The sequence below is a fragment of the Vigna unguiculata genome, chromosome 9, assembly GCF_037176805.1.
Source record: "Vigna unguiculata cultivar grain cowpea cultivar isolate G323 ecotype 2 chromosome 9, ASM3717680v1, whole genome shotgun sequence".
Classification (NCBI taxonomy): domain Eukaryota; kingdom Viridiplantae; phylum Streptophyta; class Magnoliopsida; order Fabales; family Fabaceae; genus Vigna; species Vigna unguiculata.
In genome coordinates, this window is record NC_140800.1 from 2,704,569 (window position 1) to 2,722,910 (window position 18,342).

The following is an 18,342-nucleotide window of genomic DNA, read 5'->3' on the forward strand; positions in this document are numbered from 1 at the left end:
AATAAATCTTTTATCAATGAAAATATTAATTAGTAATTTAAATTCTAAAATTCATCGATAAATTTATATGTATCGGTGAATTGATTTATGATAAAATTAAATGTTGATAAATGGATCCATAAAAAAAAAATTGTAATATTTAAATGTCTGTATTTTTTAGCATTATAATATAATTTATTTATTTCTTCTAGTTTTAGTTTTAACATGATTTATAAAAATTTAGTACCAAGAAGACATATATCTCCTCTTCAATGTCAAATCATGATAAAGAAATTACAGTTATATAAATTTTAAGATAAAAATTAATAAACAAAAGGTGTGTAAATTTAACCCTACTTATCTGAATTTAGATTAACACTACCTCAATCCTAATGTAAACGAAAAATTAAATTAAACACCACTACATTCTGTATTTAGACATTCGCAGCATCAATCCTTCTCTTCAATAGCATTCTTTTTTCTTTCTCATTTAACACTACTTCAAATGCTACACATACATAGTTGTTTTTCTAAGAAAAGTTTTAGAGTCCAAGAATCACGTAGTATATTATTGTAACTGGCAAAGCAACCACCATTCCAAAGATAACCCTGCAAAATTTGTGAAATTCATTTAGAATTTATATATATAGATGCTTTTAACCCATGGATGAATAATATATTTTTAATAATAAAAAAATTCACACACTTACGCTGTGCTGAGTATGTCTGCATGGAGATTATATTCTTTGGCAAATATAAAGGGAACAAGAGCCTCTGGAAGAGAAGCCTACAAAATTAATTACACAATTAATGGTGTCACAAATAGCTACATTATAGAATTTGAATATACATAAAAATAACCATTAAATCTTATTAAAAAATATGAAGAATTCACAAGTGAGTTTTGTTTCACCTGAACAACTGCAACTTTTAAAAGAACTCCATTGACACCCATGGCTTTGGAGGTTGCAAGAATCACCATTGGACCAACCAAAAACTTAATTAACATTGAAATCATAGCTCGAGTTTTTCCACAAGTGATGATTTTCGGTTGCAACGCCATGAAAAGACCTGTTTAATTAACTAAATGTATCATATAACAAAAATAACAAAAACGGAGATTGAATTTAATATGCACACTTCAATTATTTTGATAACCATTATTTATTTATTTTTTTTTAAAAAAACTACTACATTTCAAAAACTGATCATGTGTTACATGTTAGCTTAAAATTAATCAAGTAATAATGTCCGACAGATATATAAACCGCACCACAATTAATACTTTCGACCTAAAATTTGATTAGGGTTTAAGTTGAAGTGATACATACCTAAACTGAACATGGCCATTCCCAACCCAGCATTTGAAATTATTTCTATGGAACCTTTTATTATAGATGGCATCTTCATGTTCCACCTGTTCACAGCCAAACATGATTATTGAATGTTAATAATATTTTTTTTATTGACAAAAAGGAGTAAAACATTTCATGTCTAAATATAATACATTTTTCATGGTATAGATTATTGAATGATAATCGTATTTTTTTTTCTAACTTTTGGGTGTGGTTTTCCATATACATCATTGCAGAAAAAATACATTAGAAAGCAATTAAAGGGATAGAAGAAGGAAAATGATTTTTTGACTACTAAATTTTGACAACTTTCTCTTACAACTTTAGGTGACACTTTTTAAGTGGTTCACTAGTTTTCCATTTTCTCATTTTTAATATTTCAAAATCACTTAGGAAATGACACATCATATTGTAAAAAAAAGTTGTTAAAATTTAGTAATTAAAATATCATTGTTCATAGAAGAAATACCTAAAAAAGATGAGAGACCAAACAAGACCCAAAACACTTGCATAGGTATTAGGGTTTCTTATGAGATTCCTCCAAACCATGCTGAGAATAAGCTTTATCATGACTCTGGCACGAGGCATTTCTTGCCTTTTGTTTGAATCTCCTTCACTGTTATCGTTCTGACTCCTCAATACAGGACCTTCAACACCTTCAATTTCAACATCTGCAGGCACAACTACATTTACAAAATGTGTTTGTTTTAATCACAGATTCTATTATATTATTACAATGTTATGAATATCATTAAGCAAAATTGACATTACCAACATCTTGTGGTAATATTATACTGTTAACAATTACAATATTCTTTTTACTTTCTTTTTCATTGTCCCCTAAATACTTGAAGAAAACAAAAGAAGCAAACGAAAAAATTGTTTTTTAAGATTGCTGTTCACTAGTTTAATTTTGTTAATTTCATTAATATATCTTATTATATATTTAATAAATATTTTATATATTTATAAAAATAATTTAAAAAAAAATCGTTAAGGAAATTGAAAGATATATGAAAAGAAAAACTTAAATAGCTAATAGAATATTCATGAAAATAGGGGCTGATTTAAAATGAAAAGAGAATTAAAATATTTCTTGTATTAGTTATCCTATGCAAAAATATCTTTAGTTATGATTACTCTTCTGAGTTTAAAATAAAAAAAAAGGTCTAACTTTATCTAGTATAAAGTATTTTAAGAACTTCACTTTTTGACTAAAATCAAACATAGTTAATAAAAGAAAAGATTAAGTGGTTATAGTATATATTAAGCAAGTGTTTGAGGGTTATTAAAAGTTGATGATATACAACATATCACGTATGTTACTTGAAAAGTTATAAGACTATATGTATCTCCTTTATCCAGGATTCACGGGCAAAAGACAAAATACACAGTGTGAGTGCATGTATCACGTGTAAATTGAGATAGAATTACCTTTCGATGGAGCAGTTTCGCCTGCAAAATCAACACCCTTTGAAGATTCCATGTAAGATCCAACTCTAGTATTCGCTGCATGTCTCACATTAGGATCAGAAGTTGGCGAAGTTGACATAAACATGTGCAAACCCTTGTTACTGTCTGTCTCCTTGTCCCCTATTGGTTTCAGAGACAGATACGGAGAAACCAAACCATGACCAACGCTCTTGCTCCTTGAAAAACTCTTTTCATGCATTTTCAGCATCCCCTCTCTGTTGAGACCATGTGGGTGCGAATCTGTGGCACTAAAATTTGAACTTGAACTTCGCAGCCTTGGTTCTTTTGATGCGACGGACACGGAACGTGACATGACCACCACGTGAAGATTCCCATCTTCTCCGGTTTCTGCATTAGTTTCGAGCATTTCTCGACAACTCAGAGAACCAACGTGGGAATGAACCCTAACGGAGGATATAGCACCTGCTGTATCAGGGAATTTCTGCAGAATGAGTAGCTTGGCCGCTCTATATTCGAACATGAACAGCAAGAGAGTGTACCAAATCACACTCTGAAAAACCACGATTTGGATCATGAGCGCGGTTGTGAAGTCTCCATACATGGCTCTCAGAAGAGGAACCCCCATGATGAGCGTGTTGGGGAGAGTGGAGAGTGAGAACAGTGTGATGGTCCAGTTCATGCTACCCCACTTTGTGAAAGCGTTCCACAGAACAAGTGCAGCCAAAATCACAACCTTTTGAAGAGAATCCGCGGCTAAGAACCTGAAGTTCATGGTGTAAGGGTTATTGTTGGATATGAAATGAAAAGAGAGGAAGGGCACTCCAAAAACCGACACAAAACGGTTTATGCCGGAGCACTGTTCTGGGGTGAAGATCTTCCACCAACGGACGGAGCCATAGGCTAAGATCAAAGCCACGTAGAGGGGCACAATGGCTGCAACTACATCGTACACGTCGCTACCTTTGATCATGGTTGAAGCAAAATAAGTGTAGACAACGAAGGTGAGAGAAAACGAAAGAGGTTATGAATTTTTGTGTGTGTTTAATCTGAAAAGAAAGTGTATATTTATATATAACTCCAATGAAAAGGAACGAACGAACTCTTCTTCAATGCTGGTCTTCTCCTTACTTACGTGTCTTCCTAAAACATAAAAAAAGAAAAAGTGAGTATCATTAAGAAAGAAAAAAAATGCAACAAAAGAGAGTTCAATAAAAAGAACTTACTCGCTTAGGTGTGATTCACAGTTATCCTTTAACTCTCCTTTGGCAACACTTCAAATCATAATGTACTCATGCAATGATTTTCATTGACTTTTTTACAGGCTGTGTGAACAGAACTTTACTTCTTATTAAAGTACTGAATTCCCATTCCATTGAAACAAATAACAGATTCATACGTTATTTATGGACATATAGAAGAAATATGCAGAAACGTTTGGTTTTATAGCTTCTGTAATAAGAATTAGAGTTATTCACCTGTTCTGTTCCCACAAGTTTAGCTATATATCATTTGTTGCGGTATATTACCACTACACGAGGAATATCTTTGGCTTAATTGAAAGCCATTAACATGATTTTGAGGGCTGAATGGAGACTTGAAAAGATGATCAGATTCCTCGTGTAGTGGTAATATGGTTTGCAGAATCAAATTGTTAGAAGAAATTCTTGTGTGGTAGATGATTTTGATGCGTATGAGATTCCCATGTGTTTGTTTTGAATTTTGCTTCTTCTGGTTCATTGACTTGTTATATGCTTCTTGTTCAATTCCCTTGTGATTTTTAGTTGCATCCATCGTTTTTTATGTTTTGTCCCATTGAGATATGCGTTGGAACCCTAACAGATTCTAAATGTATGCTGAAAACTCAAATGCATTGACACAACTGAAGACTTTCTGTATATCTTACCCACCCCCTATTATTCAAAATAAAAATAACCATTTTTTACTAATTAAAAGATGTCAGATAACAGAAATTAATTTTACTAATTTCAATTAAAAAGTAACATTGTTTTTATAATATTTCATCGGTAGTAGAATAAAGTTAAGAACAACTATGTAAATGTGCCCTTTATTTAAATAATTTTATTAAAAATAAATTCACTTTACCAATAAAATCATTTTTATTTCAGATGTAATGTTATTTATCTGTGAATAAATTATAAACAAAAAAAAATATTTTATCGAAATTGAAAACATCAATCAATTATTTTTTAGAAGGTTAAAATTATTTTTTATTCTTAATAATATTTCCTAATATTTTAATAATTATATTTAACTAATAAATTGATTCCTTTAAGTATAGAGTAAGATATATGAATTTATTGAGTCTGAAACTATTTAAAAGTATATATATTAGTTTTCAATAATTTTTTTCTTTTGTAATTATAACACTCATATTATTAATTGATTGGATTTTGTTATTGCATACAAGTTTCATTAGCACTTAATTGTCCACCAATAAAATTAAAAACTTATTATATGATAACTTTTAATTTATTTTTAATCACATTGCTTTTTTAAATGATATTGATGTGCACGTGTATGTCATTTAATTAGAGTTGTGTGTTACTAATGTATTAGTGAAGAAAGAAAAAACAAGACCATCGTTAGAGTATATTTTTCCTATAATCTTTTTAATGTATAAACTAATGACTTCAATCATCTATATCATTATATGAAGTTTGTTCACTTTTATATATTTAGTTTTTATTTTTCAATTTCATCCTTTAGACAACCATATTTTTAAACTAAAAAATTACTTTACCATGTTACTTTTTAAATCATTATTTATTTAAATTTAACTATTTTTAAGTTAAATTAATTATTTGTAATAAAATAGCATTAAAAGAAAATTTCTAATTAATAATTAATTTTAGTGACAAAAAATATGTTTAGAAATCAGTTTCCTACTCAGAGACCAATTTTTAGAAATTAATTTTTTTGGTAACCAAAATCTTGATAGTTAATGATTAGTAAGCAATTTAAATACCAATTCATAATAGAAACTATTTTAATTATCAATATAAAAAATAATAAATTTTTTCTATTTATAATAAAAACTATTTCGATCACAAATAATTTTTAGTTTATAAATTGATATTTAAATTTGTCATTATAATAATTACTTATTTTAGTTAATTACTTAAAAATTTTGTTATAATATAAGAGCACACATGCGTCACACATGCGTTTAGTAAATTTTTAAATAATTTGATGATTTGTTTCATTTCCACGTGAAAACAATATTCATTTAATATTCCATGAATTGAATTAGAACCATCATTGGTGCAGATATTACTTTTATTCTGGACAAAGTTAATATACACGATATATATTAGTTATTTCAATACAGAAATTGCTAAATTACTAAACAAAAAAATTTATTAGCAAAACAATATTTATCAACAAATTTAAGATTTTAATTATCAGTAAAAAAAATCCATCAATAAAATTTGTTGATAAATTAACATTTTTATAACTAACAATTTACTTTAGATAGTTTGGTATATTAGGACTTTAGTTATAAGTGTCGATCGAAATTGTCTACCTAAAAGTTATTTATTACATGACTCTAAAGAGTTATAAAATTGGTTTGAAGATTTGGAAGAGTTTGGTAAGAGATTTTGAATTTAACCCCTTACTGAAAAAATATTAACCACTAATATTTGTCTGCCTATTAAAAAAAAAAAATACTACATGACTATAGTTCACGATTTGTGAAAATGATAGACTTTCTTTTGTCTCAATTAAAACTAGAATTGACATAAAAATTATTTTCTGCCTCAATTATTGTCTTAACCAATATTAAAAGTAAAACATTTTATATAACTTGATTAGACAACGTAAATAAGTAATTTTGTTATGTTGCTCATATCTATATAAAAAATAAGGACCATAAAAATATTTCTTTACACTAAAATATCTGGTTGAAAAAGAAATTGAGATTTGGTAATGAAAATAAGAAAGATAATTTTGTCATTCAACGTTAATTATCAAAGTTTTATTAAGAATGTTCAAAGTATATTGTGAAAAAAAAAAAGGAATAATGAGAATAATCTGAGACAAATATACAAGATATTATTACAATTCACTTTTGTTTTATATAAAAGATTTTATCCCATACAACATTGTAATGAAATCTTGACATCCCATGACACATCAAGACTTATCAATCATGAGATTTCAAAGAAAAATGCATTTAAAAAAATAAATAAAAGTATATATATATATATATATATATATATATATATATATATATATATATATATATATATATATATATATATATATATAAAATAAGATACTGGTATTTTGACACTACTCTTATTTTTTATTATTATTTGACATAATCCTCTTACTATTATTTACTTTTTCTTTTTTTTTAAAAATATAAAAGTTAATTTTTGTTAATATTATTTTATTCTTATATAAGTTGTCAAAATAATGTCAAACAAACATTTTTTTCTATATAATTCACCAAATCATGATGGGAGCAACCAAACAATTGGATAGGACAAACACTTAATTGAACAAATTTATTTGCCAGCCAAACCAAATTCTAAAAAATACTGTTTAATATATACAATAAGACATCCTATTATATAAAATAAAATCACTTTTGAAGCCTATCCATAAACTATCACTTTTGGAGTCTATTCATAAACCATCAGTACATTTATTTCATTCTCTAAATATATATATGTAACACCTTAAAATTAATAACTATTCTCATAACACAACAATTCCATCTACCTCTGATGGATCATAGCATAATAGAGGTGTTCTTGAAAGCAACAAACACATTCCATATGAAATCTTACCATAGATCAAATGCTATATATGCTCCATCTTCTGAGTGGTGAAACTTGATACTAAAGTCCAAGAACTACATAGTAAATTATTGTTACGGGCAACGCAACCACCATTCCGAAGATAACCCTGTAAAAAGTGAGTCTAAGTCTCATTGATTATAAATGAGAAAGTAAAGCAGCACTATATAACGATAGACCTATAAATACATTGTCTTAAGGTTTTGAGTTGAAAATGATGTCAATGTCTTATGTGGTTGAGTTCAAGTTTCATTGTTGTTGTATTTTCTCAGTGAAACCTTCTTTTTGTAAACCTGACAAGTATTTTTCGGTGTACATGTATAAATTTATGAAAAACACACACTTACGCTGTGCTGAGTACGTCTGCATGAAGATTATATTCTTTTGCAAATACAAATGGGACAATTCCTTGGGGAAGAGCAGCCTGCAAAATTATACAATGGTATCACAATAAAACTACATTATCATGGCAATTTTATTAGTTTGAACACGACTAGGTTTCATTTCACCTGAACAATTGTAACTCGTAAAAGAACTCCATGGATACCAATTATTTTGGAGGCTGCAAGAATCAGAAATGGACCAACCAAGAACTTAATTCCGAATGCAAGTGCCGCCAGAGTTTTTCCACAAGTAATGATCTTAGGTTGTAATGCCATGAATAGACCTGTTTAATTCAGTAAAACACTGTTAATTAAGTACAAACTAAAACACAGACAACATGAATTAACACAAACCTAAGAATATCATAAGATGAACCCAGAATTGTTGGAAAAAAATGTTAAGGTTGGAAAGCAAGAATGTATATACCAAGACTGAACATGGCCATTCCTAGTCCTGTGTTAGAAATTATTTCAATGGAACCTTTTATAATAGATGGCACTTCGATGTTCCACCTACACACATAAAACAAGGATTGAATGAATGAATGGTAACACTTACAAACACATTGAAGATATGGGGAAAAAAATACCTGAAAAATATGAGAGACCAAACGAGACCTAAAACACTTGCATAGGTATTAGGGTTTCTTATGAGATTCCTCCAAACCATGATGAGAATGAGTTTTAACATGACACTAGCACGTGGCAGTTGTTGATTTTTGTTTGTATCAGCTTCTTCGTTTTTCACCTCTTTTTGTTTCCCAATTGCACGATGTTCTGCTTCTTCATCAATTACAATTTCATGAACTGCTACACAAAAGTTTTAACTAATGACAGATTCTTTCACTTTATGATTATTGCAAATGTTATCAACCACAATTGGCATTCAACAAATCACAATTTATAACTTTTCAATTTTTTTTTTTATCAAAAGTTAAAACTTTCACTTAAAAATATGTGACTGTTACGGGGGTTAAAGATAGTACCTAAAGGAGAAAATAGAGTCGAATCAATTTCAACATCATGGTTAATTACTATTTCTTCATACTTCTTATTTAATGAATCTTGGTTTTATTCAAAAGTTTTTCTCATATAAACACTTGAAGAAAACAAGATGGAAAACATCTCAACGGCTTTTTGGTTAATAAAGCATATTTAGAAACAATTTTGAAAGCATATTTAGAAGCATATTGAGAAATTATCCTAGAAAAAAATTTAAAGAAAAGAATGAAAAAAAAAAATCGATCAGACCTTGACAATGAATATTAGTTTACTTTGATCCTTGTTGTAGTATTTTTTTTTTTTTATTAAACCTACATAACCGATAGTGGTGCAGAATGAGTTTTGTGGGGGTGTGGAAGGCCCTATTTTGATAGGACAAAACCTACATATTGACCCAAAGACAAAGAAGGTTTAAGAAAAAGTATATTACTCAGTCAAAATACTTATGACTAAATCCGTACATTAAAGGCATGTTTATTAATGCAATATATTCAATAAATTTAAAATGAAATATATATATATAAAATTAAAAATTAATTATTTCTAAAGGTAATTGGTTTATAAAACATATCTTAAAATCGGAAACTTAAGTATACAATAGTATGATATTGATTAATCGCACACGTTCAATAAATTTATCGCTTATTTTTCCATATTTATTATTTGACTACTATTATATTTGATAAATACAGTATTTTTTTGTTGTAAGTAAAATTAATTTACAATATGTTATTCATTAAAAATAATATATTCATCAAATTTAATAATGCAATAAAAATGCATTTCTTTATTAATGTTTAAACTAGTTACTTGTCAGTATATATAAAGTTTGAATCTTGAAGTTCAGTATACATTGGTAAATAAATAAATATATATTAATTTTTCTATCAATTAAATAATTTGACCAAATATTATATGTAATAAATAAATTATTTAATGTAATTGAACAGTCAATGTATTTATACGATGCTAAAAATTATATTTATAAAACAATTATACTTAATATAATTGTGTGTGTGTGTGTGAATATATAATATGTTATTTTTAATATATTATATATGTTTGAATTTTATATTTTTATATTTCATAGAATTAATTCATGAAACATATTTGAACAATGAAAAAAATGCAAATATATATATATATATATATATATATATATATATATATATATATATATATATATATATATATATGAATGCAATATAAAGATATATAAAGATATTGACACATATGAAAGTAGTGTTTAAAAATAATTATATGATATGTTTTTTTCTTTAATAATCTTGTAAACGTGGTTAATTTTGTTTCACAAATGTTAACTATTAGACATTTTAATAATCTCAGAACATTATTAATCACTCAAAAGTTGAAACTAGCCAGTCCTCTATAGACATATCAATGATCATATATATGATCTGTAACTAACAATGCATGAACGTTAATAACTTTCTAACATTGTTAACTCTTTGTGAAATAAAATAAAATAAAATAAATCATATCTATATGTTCAATCATTTTTAACAAATAAGATTATGCGTATGATTACTCACATTTCTAGGTAAACGACATTCAAAATTTCTCAGTGAGTGTTACCTTTTGAAGCAGTAGTTTCGAGTGGAAATTGGGAAGGTCCAACGTTGGCAAAGGAGCCAACTCTGTTTATTTCATGTCTCTGATTATTAACATCAGAATTTGACGATGCATTCAAGCCACAACCAAATATGTTTAAACAATTGTTAGAACCTGCGTTTCTCCTGCCACCATTATCAGACCCTGCAATCACTGGTTTTGGAGACGGGTATGGAGTAACCAAACCACTAATAAACCCTGGAAACTCTGGTTTTGGATAGAGGTATGGAGAAACAAAACCACTATTAAACCCTACAAACCCTGGATTTTCAGAGGGGTATGAATAAACAAAACCACCACCAGAAACCCCGCCACCGTCACTCTTGCTCCTCCAAAGCATTTTCTCAGGCGCCGTATCAACAAAACCTGCATTTTGGAGATTAGATGTTTCTCCATAAGACGGGTACCCAGTGAAATTTGATGGTCTAGGTGTTGAATGCGACTTGTGGAGAGAAGAAGGCATGGTTATGAAGGTAGAACGTGACATGCTTCTGACCACCACGTGGAGTTCTCCGTTTTCTCCGATTTCTGCATCAGCATGCAATGGCTCTCTAGCATTGAGAGAGCTCACACGTGAATCAACCCTAACGGAGGATATAGCAGCTGCAGTGTGAGGGAATTTCTCCAGAATGAGTAGCTTGGCCCCTCTATATTCGAACATGAACAACAAGAGAGTGTACCAAATCACACTCTGAAAAACCACAATCTGGATCATGAGGGTGCCTGTGAATTCTCCATACATGGCTTTCAGAAGAGGAACCCCCATGATGAGTGTGTTGGGGAGAGTGGAGAGTGAGAACAGTGTGATGGTCCAGTCAAGGCTACCCCACTTGGTGAAAGTGTTCCACACAAAAAGCGCAGCCAAAATCACAACCTTTTGAACACAATCCGCGGCTAAGAACCTGAAGTTCATGGTGTAAGGGTTGTTGTTGGATATGAAATGGAAAGAGAGGAAGGGCACTGCGATAACAGACACAAAACGGTTCATGCCGGAGCACTGTTCTGCGGTGAAGATCTTCCACCAACGCACGGAGCCATATGCTAAGAGCAAAGCCACGTACAGAGGCACAACCGCTGCCACAACATCGTACACGTCTTTTCCTTTGATCATGGTTGAAGCAGAATAAGGTAAACGATGAGAGTGAAAGATGAACCTTGTCGAATGTTGTCGTTGATGTTTAATTCTATATGAAGAAGAGAGGTATATAACATGATTGAAAATGAACTTTCACTTAATTGTAGGTTGAAAATGTTGATGTGTCACTTGATGTTACCTTATTACGAATGATTACAATAAATTAGAGTGACATCAATTGAACTTCTTGAAACCAGTTTGGAAAAAAGCAAAAATTTATTTTAAAAACCCGTGTTTTATACACTTTTTTAAAATAAAAAATAAACCAAATAATAGATAAATGAGTATAATAAATATTTATTTAATTTGTTTTAAATATAATAAGAAAAAAGAAATTATTTTCTTAACATGTGTTCATGGACGTTTATTAGAAGGAAAAGTAACCTTTAATATGTCACTAAAATTAAGAGAATTATTAACAATTTTAGATCTATGAGTCAAAGAGTAAAGACTAGAATGATATTACAGTTCATTTTTCTTTTTTGATAAACATGTGATACTTCAAATATTAACGAAATTCAAAGTATATTTAATAAAAAAATTAAAGTTTTTTACTAAGACAATAACTTTTACCTAAAACACTACAAAAAAAATTTCTAATTAGTGACTAATTTTAGAGACTAATAATTATTACTAATAACTAATTTAGATACTAATTTACAAAACTAAAAATTATTGGTTATTAAAATAGTTATTATTATGAATAAAAAATTATAATTGGTCACTAAATTGGTCTTTAAAATTAGTTGTCACGATTTTAGCTATCAAAAGAAATTGGTCACTAAAAATTAGTTACCAAAGTTTTGGCTATCAAAATGAATTAGTTTCTAAATCAGTCTCTAATTATTTAGTGACTAATTTTAATTTTTTATTTGTATGGTGAATATTTTAGTAATCAATAATTTTTAATTTTGTAAATTGGTATCTAAATTGATCACTATAGTGACTATTTATTTTTTGTTTTTAAAATTGGTTTTGAATTGATAATTTTATTGTAATAAAAAATATGTAATAAAGGATAAATTTGAGTTAAATAATGCAAAATTTTATTGAAATAATAGTATTAAGGGATGTTAAATAAGTATACAAAAGTGGGTGTGAATATATCATCGTCCTTTTCAAAATCATCTACCTTACAACTATTCTTAATAATAAAATGTTATGTTAATAATAATAGTAATAATAATGATAAATAATAAATATAAATGAAATATTGTAATAAACTAATGTTTTACGAAGTTGTAAGGCGAATTGAAAAAAAAGTTACAAATGATAATCAACCTTGGAAAAAATATACAAAAAATTAAAATCCTCTTTGCTTTGATCTTTATGTGTTTTCTTCTAAAAATTTTAAGAAAACTCTGATCTTTTGTTAAATTCTGAGAAGCGTCTCTTTTAAGGTGATGATATTTTAATACTTATTAAATAAAAAACACCCATTTAATAATTTAATATAATAATAGTTTAACTATATTGTTTTATTTTTTAATTTAAAATTAAACTCTATATTATTATATTATTAAATTAGATTGTGAAATTGAATTTTTTTTTGTTTAGAAGGTCTCAAATATCATCATCCATATGAAAGTCTTATTTTTCTTCTTTGCAATAAGGCAGTCTAAGCACCAAAATTGTTTGTTGACCTTTATGCTTACCCCACTCTTCAAATTAAGAAGTTCCTATTATTTTGAGAGTCCTCTCTTTAATATATAAAGTGCATTATAAAATATTTCATAATTTCTATCAAATATTACTATATATTTTTTCATTATTTCCATTAAATATTACGAATATGTATATTACATTAATAAATAAATAATTAGAGAAAAAATCATTAATTATTATTCTCTTTCATGTATTTTGGACTCCCCGTCTTCGTCTTCAGTCAACTATCATTAAGTTCATATATTTTATAGGGTTCCAGTCTATAATTAAGCTTTTTTTGATAATTAAATTCATATATTCAAATTTTAACATTCACATCCATTTTCTTTTTTAGTGGTTGGTATCGAAACCGTTTTTTTTTTTTTTCGAACAATAAGAATTAATTGTAATTTTAATTCATATTTCATAAAATTTACAATTAGTCCTTATATATTTTTGGAAATTTTAGTCTTATATTTTATAAAATCTTGAATTTAGACCTTTAATTTTCTTTTATATTAATTTCTTAATTTGTTTATCTATAACTTTATTTAATTTACATTTTAAATACATTTGATTGCTAAAAGTGCTTATCACCCAGCTTTATGATGTGTTCGCTTGAGGTAACCTATTGTTTGAAAGGAAATTGCAAGATGGATTACAAGGTAAAAATTATGTTTGTTTGAGTTATTGAAGAGTGAGTGAACGCGATTATTTGTAGGAGGCACTGCTTTTCAATTCCGCGTATTGGGAGCAGATTTGAGGGCATTATTTCAGCAAATGCCATTTTATCTTTTGAAATGTTATCATACTTTATTCATGTGCATGTAGCAACGTAGCATTTTTGTGGTAGGACGTTATTCAGTGGCGAGACAATGTGAGATTCCCACCTAGGGATGGTAACGGGTGGGACGGATACGGGATTCGCTATCTCATATCTATTTTCGTAAAAAAAAATCATTATCATCTCTATACCTAAATTCAACGGGTATTAAACTTTTGACTCATCCCCACCGAGTAATGGGTATAATCTCGTACCCATACTCATACCCATTTTTTACTACTTCAATATTAATTTTAATTAATTTTTATAAAATAATAAAATTTTTATGATAAAGGAAACATAATATTATCAAATATTCAATATTAGAATGATGATTGTTTATTCCATATCAAATACTTTAAAATAAATTATAATTGTTTACATTTTATATAATAATACCAAATAAAATTTCATCAGAACTAAAACAATTATTAAATTTAAAAATATTAATGAAACATAATTGATAAAATTTAAAAATATTTTTTTAAAAATATAAAAGAAAAACAAATATTCAAATTAAAATATATTTTAAATGTTTGTTTACTTCAATCTTTTAAATTCTAATAAATCTTTTTTTTATACACTAATAAAAGTTATAATACATCATTTGATCAAAATGATACAAAGAACATAATTGATATTTTAAATGCTTGTTTACTTCGATCTTTTAAATTCTAATAAATATCTTTTTTATACACTAATAAAAGTTATAATACATCATTTGATCAAAATGATATAAAGAACAAATAATAATCATAATAAAAGTTTAAAATAAATTATAATTGTTTACATTTTAGATTATAATACCAAATAAAGTTTCATGAGAACCAACACATTTATTAAATTTACAAACATTAATGAAACCTAGTTGATAATATTTAAAAATATTTTTTAAAAAGTATAAGCGAAAAACAAATATTCAAATTAAAATATATTTTAAATGTTTGTTTACTTCAATCTTTTAAATTCTAATGAATATCTTTTTTATATACTAATAAAAGTTATAATACATCATTTGATCAAAATGATACAAAGAACAAATAATAATCATAATAAAAGTTTAAAATAAATTATAATTATTTACATTTTAGATTATAATACCAAATAAAATTTAATGAGAACCAACACATTTACTAAATTTGCAAACATTAATGAAACCTAGTTGATGAAATTTAAAAATACTTTTAAAAAAATATAAAAGGAAACAAATATTCAAATTAAAATATATTTTAAATGTTTGTTTACTTCAATATTTTAAATTCTAATGAATCTCTTTTTTATACACTAATAAAAGTTATAATACATTACTTAATCAAAATTATACAAAGAACAAACAATAATCATAATAATAAAATTTTAACATAGATCTTGTATCTTTTGAACTTCAATTATGTTGGATGGTGATAAAAAATATTAATGACAATTACATTAAATTTTTATATTGTAGTAAATAAAAGTTATTTATATAATTATAGTGAAAAAATTACAGTATGATTGATAATGAGTTAAAAAATAAAAAATAATTAAATAAAATATATCGAAATAGTATTATACATAATGAAAATAAACAAGAAATAACAATATTAAAAAATTAATAAATGTTTACAAACAATTTGAGAGACTATTGAAAGAAATCGCACAAAAGAAAACAAATGTATAATTAAGGGTATGATAAGTTGAAAAATATCTTAGAGACCTAAGAAAACTTTTCAAATATCAACATATATACTCAGTAGTTGAGAAATAACAAAAAATATTTTAGTGAAATAAAAAAGTTATTCAAATGAAACAAAAACTAATAATAAGAATAATAAGTAAATGATTTTTTTTATATTACCTAGTAAACGAAATGTTTGTGCTATTAAATACTTAAATTGAGAGTATTAAACATTTTCATGTGAAAGAAAAATATACATTAAATAAAAATATTAAAAAATAATATAAATATTCAAATGTGAGACAAAATTTTTTAATTAACATACATATTTTGAACATAATTACATAAAGATTATGATAAGATGAAAAATATAATTGAAATGCAAATGAGTTTCATGACAAACCAAATAATTAGAATAAATAAAAAATAATATATATATATATATATACATATATATATATGTGGTTATTTAATTAATTAGGAATATTTTAATAATTTAAACGGGGACGGGTAATATGGCAAGGATATGTACATCCCCATACCCAATTAAAAAAGTCGGGTATTCCCCATACCCATACCCATACCCATACCCATACCCATACCTAGTTAATGCGGGGATTCCCTGTCAAAACGGAGACGGGTTTTGGGCAATACCCACGGGGACGGGTTTATTTGCCATCTCTATTCCCAGCAGAAAGATGCAGTAAGATGCCTGACACAGAGTAACCACACACGTTTCAGTTGAATTTCTTTTAACTGCAATAACCATTAAATATAATTGAATAAGTTACAAGGTTGGTATATGTGGTTGGTGGAGTGTATTTGTTGTAAGAGGTGGAGAAGCCACTCTTGGTTTTTGGCTTTGGTAGAGGGATTCGTCTAGTGCCATTTAAGGTCATTTTTTGCATCATTACAAAAAATATTGTAAATTGTGACAATTATTTTCGTAAAATGTGACGGTTTAACGAAGTTTTATTGTCGTATTATGTCGTAAAAAGTGGCAGTTTTAAAGAACCGTCATATTAAATTTGCCATAATAAACATGATTTTTTATAATGCATTACTTTTTGGATTGGGTGATATCTTTGTGTGTGTGTGTGTGTGTGCGTGGTTGATATAATGAAATGTGAAGTGCTATGAAGTGCTATGAGAAGACAATGGTAGTGCAGAATGGAGGATCATCCATGCACGAAAGTGGTCGTTTGGTATGGTACAAAGAAGAAAATGGAGAATGAAACAAAGTACTGGATCTGATCCAGTTAGGTGTGGAACCAATCCAGTTAAGAGGGATCTTACCCATATATGTTGGAATAGATCCAAAAAGAGCTTTGTGGAGAAGGATCTGATCCATGAGCATTAGAACCAATCCAGCCATCGAGTGAAGAAAAGGGATCCAATCCCATATGAGGTTGGAACGGATCTGGACATGAAAAATGGAGAGGGATCCTATCCCATTCTCTGCAGATGTGATCCCACTGCACTTGATTCAGTCTTTATACATTAGAATTGATCCACTTTGTGGTTGAACGTGGTTGTTTTTCTTCCTTTGCAAGAGGTAGTGGAGGACGCCATTAGCAAGGGCTTGAGGAGGTGGTCTTACACGGGTTGATGGCTTGAGGATGTCCTAGACGTGTGTTTGTTGACTTCACTTTCACGATTTACCTTACAGGTGGTGGTGCTAAGCTTGTACACTAGACTGTGGTTGGTGTAGATGGTGCTCAGGTGTCGTCGTTGTGAAGTAGTGCAGGTTGTGTAGGTTAGTTGGTGGTTCCTTGAGGAGACGTTGTTTGTCATTTGGACTTTTTTATTTGTGTTTCTTGGTGTAGGTGTTCCCACTTTATTGTTTGCATCATCTTGTGTGGTGCTCAGTTGATACTTCATGGATCTGAGTTTTTGGGTTGGTGTAGGTGGTCAACCTGTCTTTATTCTCAAGACTCAAGTTTCGAACCTGATAGAGGTTAGTTTGTGGTTCATGGAGGAGGCCTTGTTTTTTATTTGAAGTTTATGATATGTGTTGGTTGGTGTAGGTGTTCGAGCTGTGGTGAAGTTTGGTCTTATGGTGAAGTTTTGTCGTGGACTTTATTACAAGTCTTCAAGAGTCATCAAGAAGTATGTACATTTTTAAAAGTATCGTGGTTGTATCTTGTGTTATTTAAGGATTATTGTGGTAATCACATTTCATACTGTCACAATATCACGATATATGAAAACATACTTCAATCCAATACTTAAGAGTGTATTTTAGAATGACTTGCTTTTATTCTGCAGCACCCTTTTTCTTAAATAGGCACTGTAGAATACCTTTACATTAATATTCAATAAAGGGGGAGGGATTATAAGAGATTTCCTATTTACATGGAGTAATTGAGAATCTTTAACAGCTAGGTATTACGTGTATAGAATAATTTATTAAAGACAAAATAAATTATATTTATACACACTAACATCCCCCCTTAAATTGATGTTGGTAAA

At 28.1% G+C, this 18,342-nt stretch overlaps 2 protein-coding genes across 2 annotated transcripts; both read right to left on the reverse strand.

Moving 5' to 3' along the window:
* Positions 1–336: 336 nt before the first annotated feature.
* Positions 337–3,802, reverse strand: LOC114164579 (auxin efflux carrier component 2-like). Its single transcript, XM_085666913.1, has 6 exons — positions 2,769–3,802; positions 1,804–2,017; positions 1,311–1,396; positions 893–1,050; positions 690–766; positions 337–588 (listed from the first exon to the last, which is right to left on the reverse strand). Exons 1-6 carry the CDS (start codon positions 3,736–3,738, stop codon positions 522–524), a joined length of 1,572 nt encoding a protein of 523 aa, XP_085523039.1. The 5' UTR covers positions 3,739–3,802; the 3' UTR covers positions 337–521.
* A 3,570-nt stretch (positions 3,803–7,372) lies between these two features.
* Positions 7,373–11,722, reverse strand: LOC114162659 (auxin efflux carrier component 2-like). Its single transcript, XM_085666907.1, has 5 exons — positions 10,805–11,722; positions 10,576–10,705; positions 8,104–8,261; positions 7,942–8,018; positions 7,373–7,703 (listed from the first exon to the last, which is right to left on the reverse strand). Exons 1-5 carry the CDS (start codon positions 11,720–11,722, stop codon positions 7,637–7,639), a joined length of 1,350 nt encoding a protein of 449 aa, XP_085523033.1. The 3' UTR covers positions 7,373–7,636.
* Positions 11,723–18,342: the final 6,620 nt, after the last annotated feature.

What these genes read in the sequence shown, in the direction of transcription:
- LOC114162659 (XM_085666907.1), bottom strand. Translation starts at nt 11,722, where the DNA reads ATGATCAAAGGAAAAGACGTGTACGATGTTGTGGCAGCGGTTGTGCCT. An exon ending in AACCAGAGTTTCCAGGGTTT is followed by an intron (nt 10,706 to 10,804) that starts ATTAGTGGTTTG and finishes AATTGTTTAAAC; the next exon opens with ATATTTGGTTGTGGCTTGAA. An exon ending in GCAGACGTACTCAGCACAGC is followed by an intron (nt 7,704 to 7,941) that starts GTAAGTGTGTGT and finishes CACTTTTTACAG; the next exon opens with GGTTATCTTCGGAATGGTGG.
- LOC114164579 (XM_085666913.1), bottom strand. Translation starts at nt 3,738, where the DNA reads ATGATCAAAGGTAGCGACGTGTACGATGTAGTTGCAGCCATTGTGCCC. An exon ending in CGAAACTGCTCCATCGAAAG is followed by an intron (nt 2,018 to 2,768) that starts GTAATTCTATCT and finishes TTGTAAATGTAG; the next exon opens with TTGTGCCTGCAGATGTTGAA. An exon ending in GCAGACATACTCAGCACAGC is followed by an intron (nt 589 to 689) that starts GTAAGTGTGTGA and finishes CAAATTTTGCAG; the next exon opens with GGTTATCTTTGGAATGGTGG.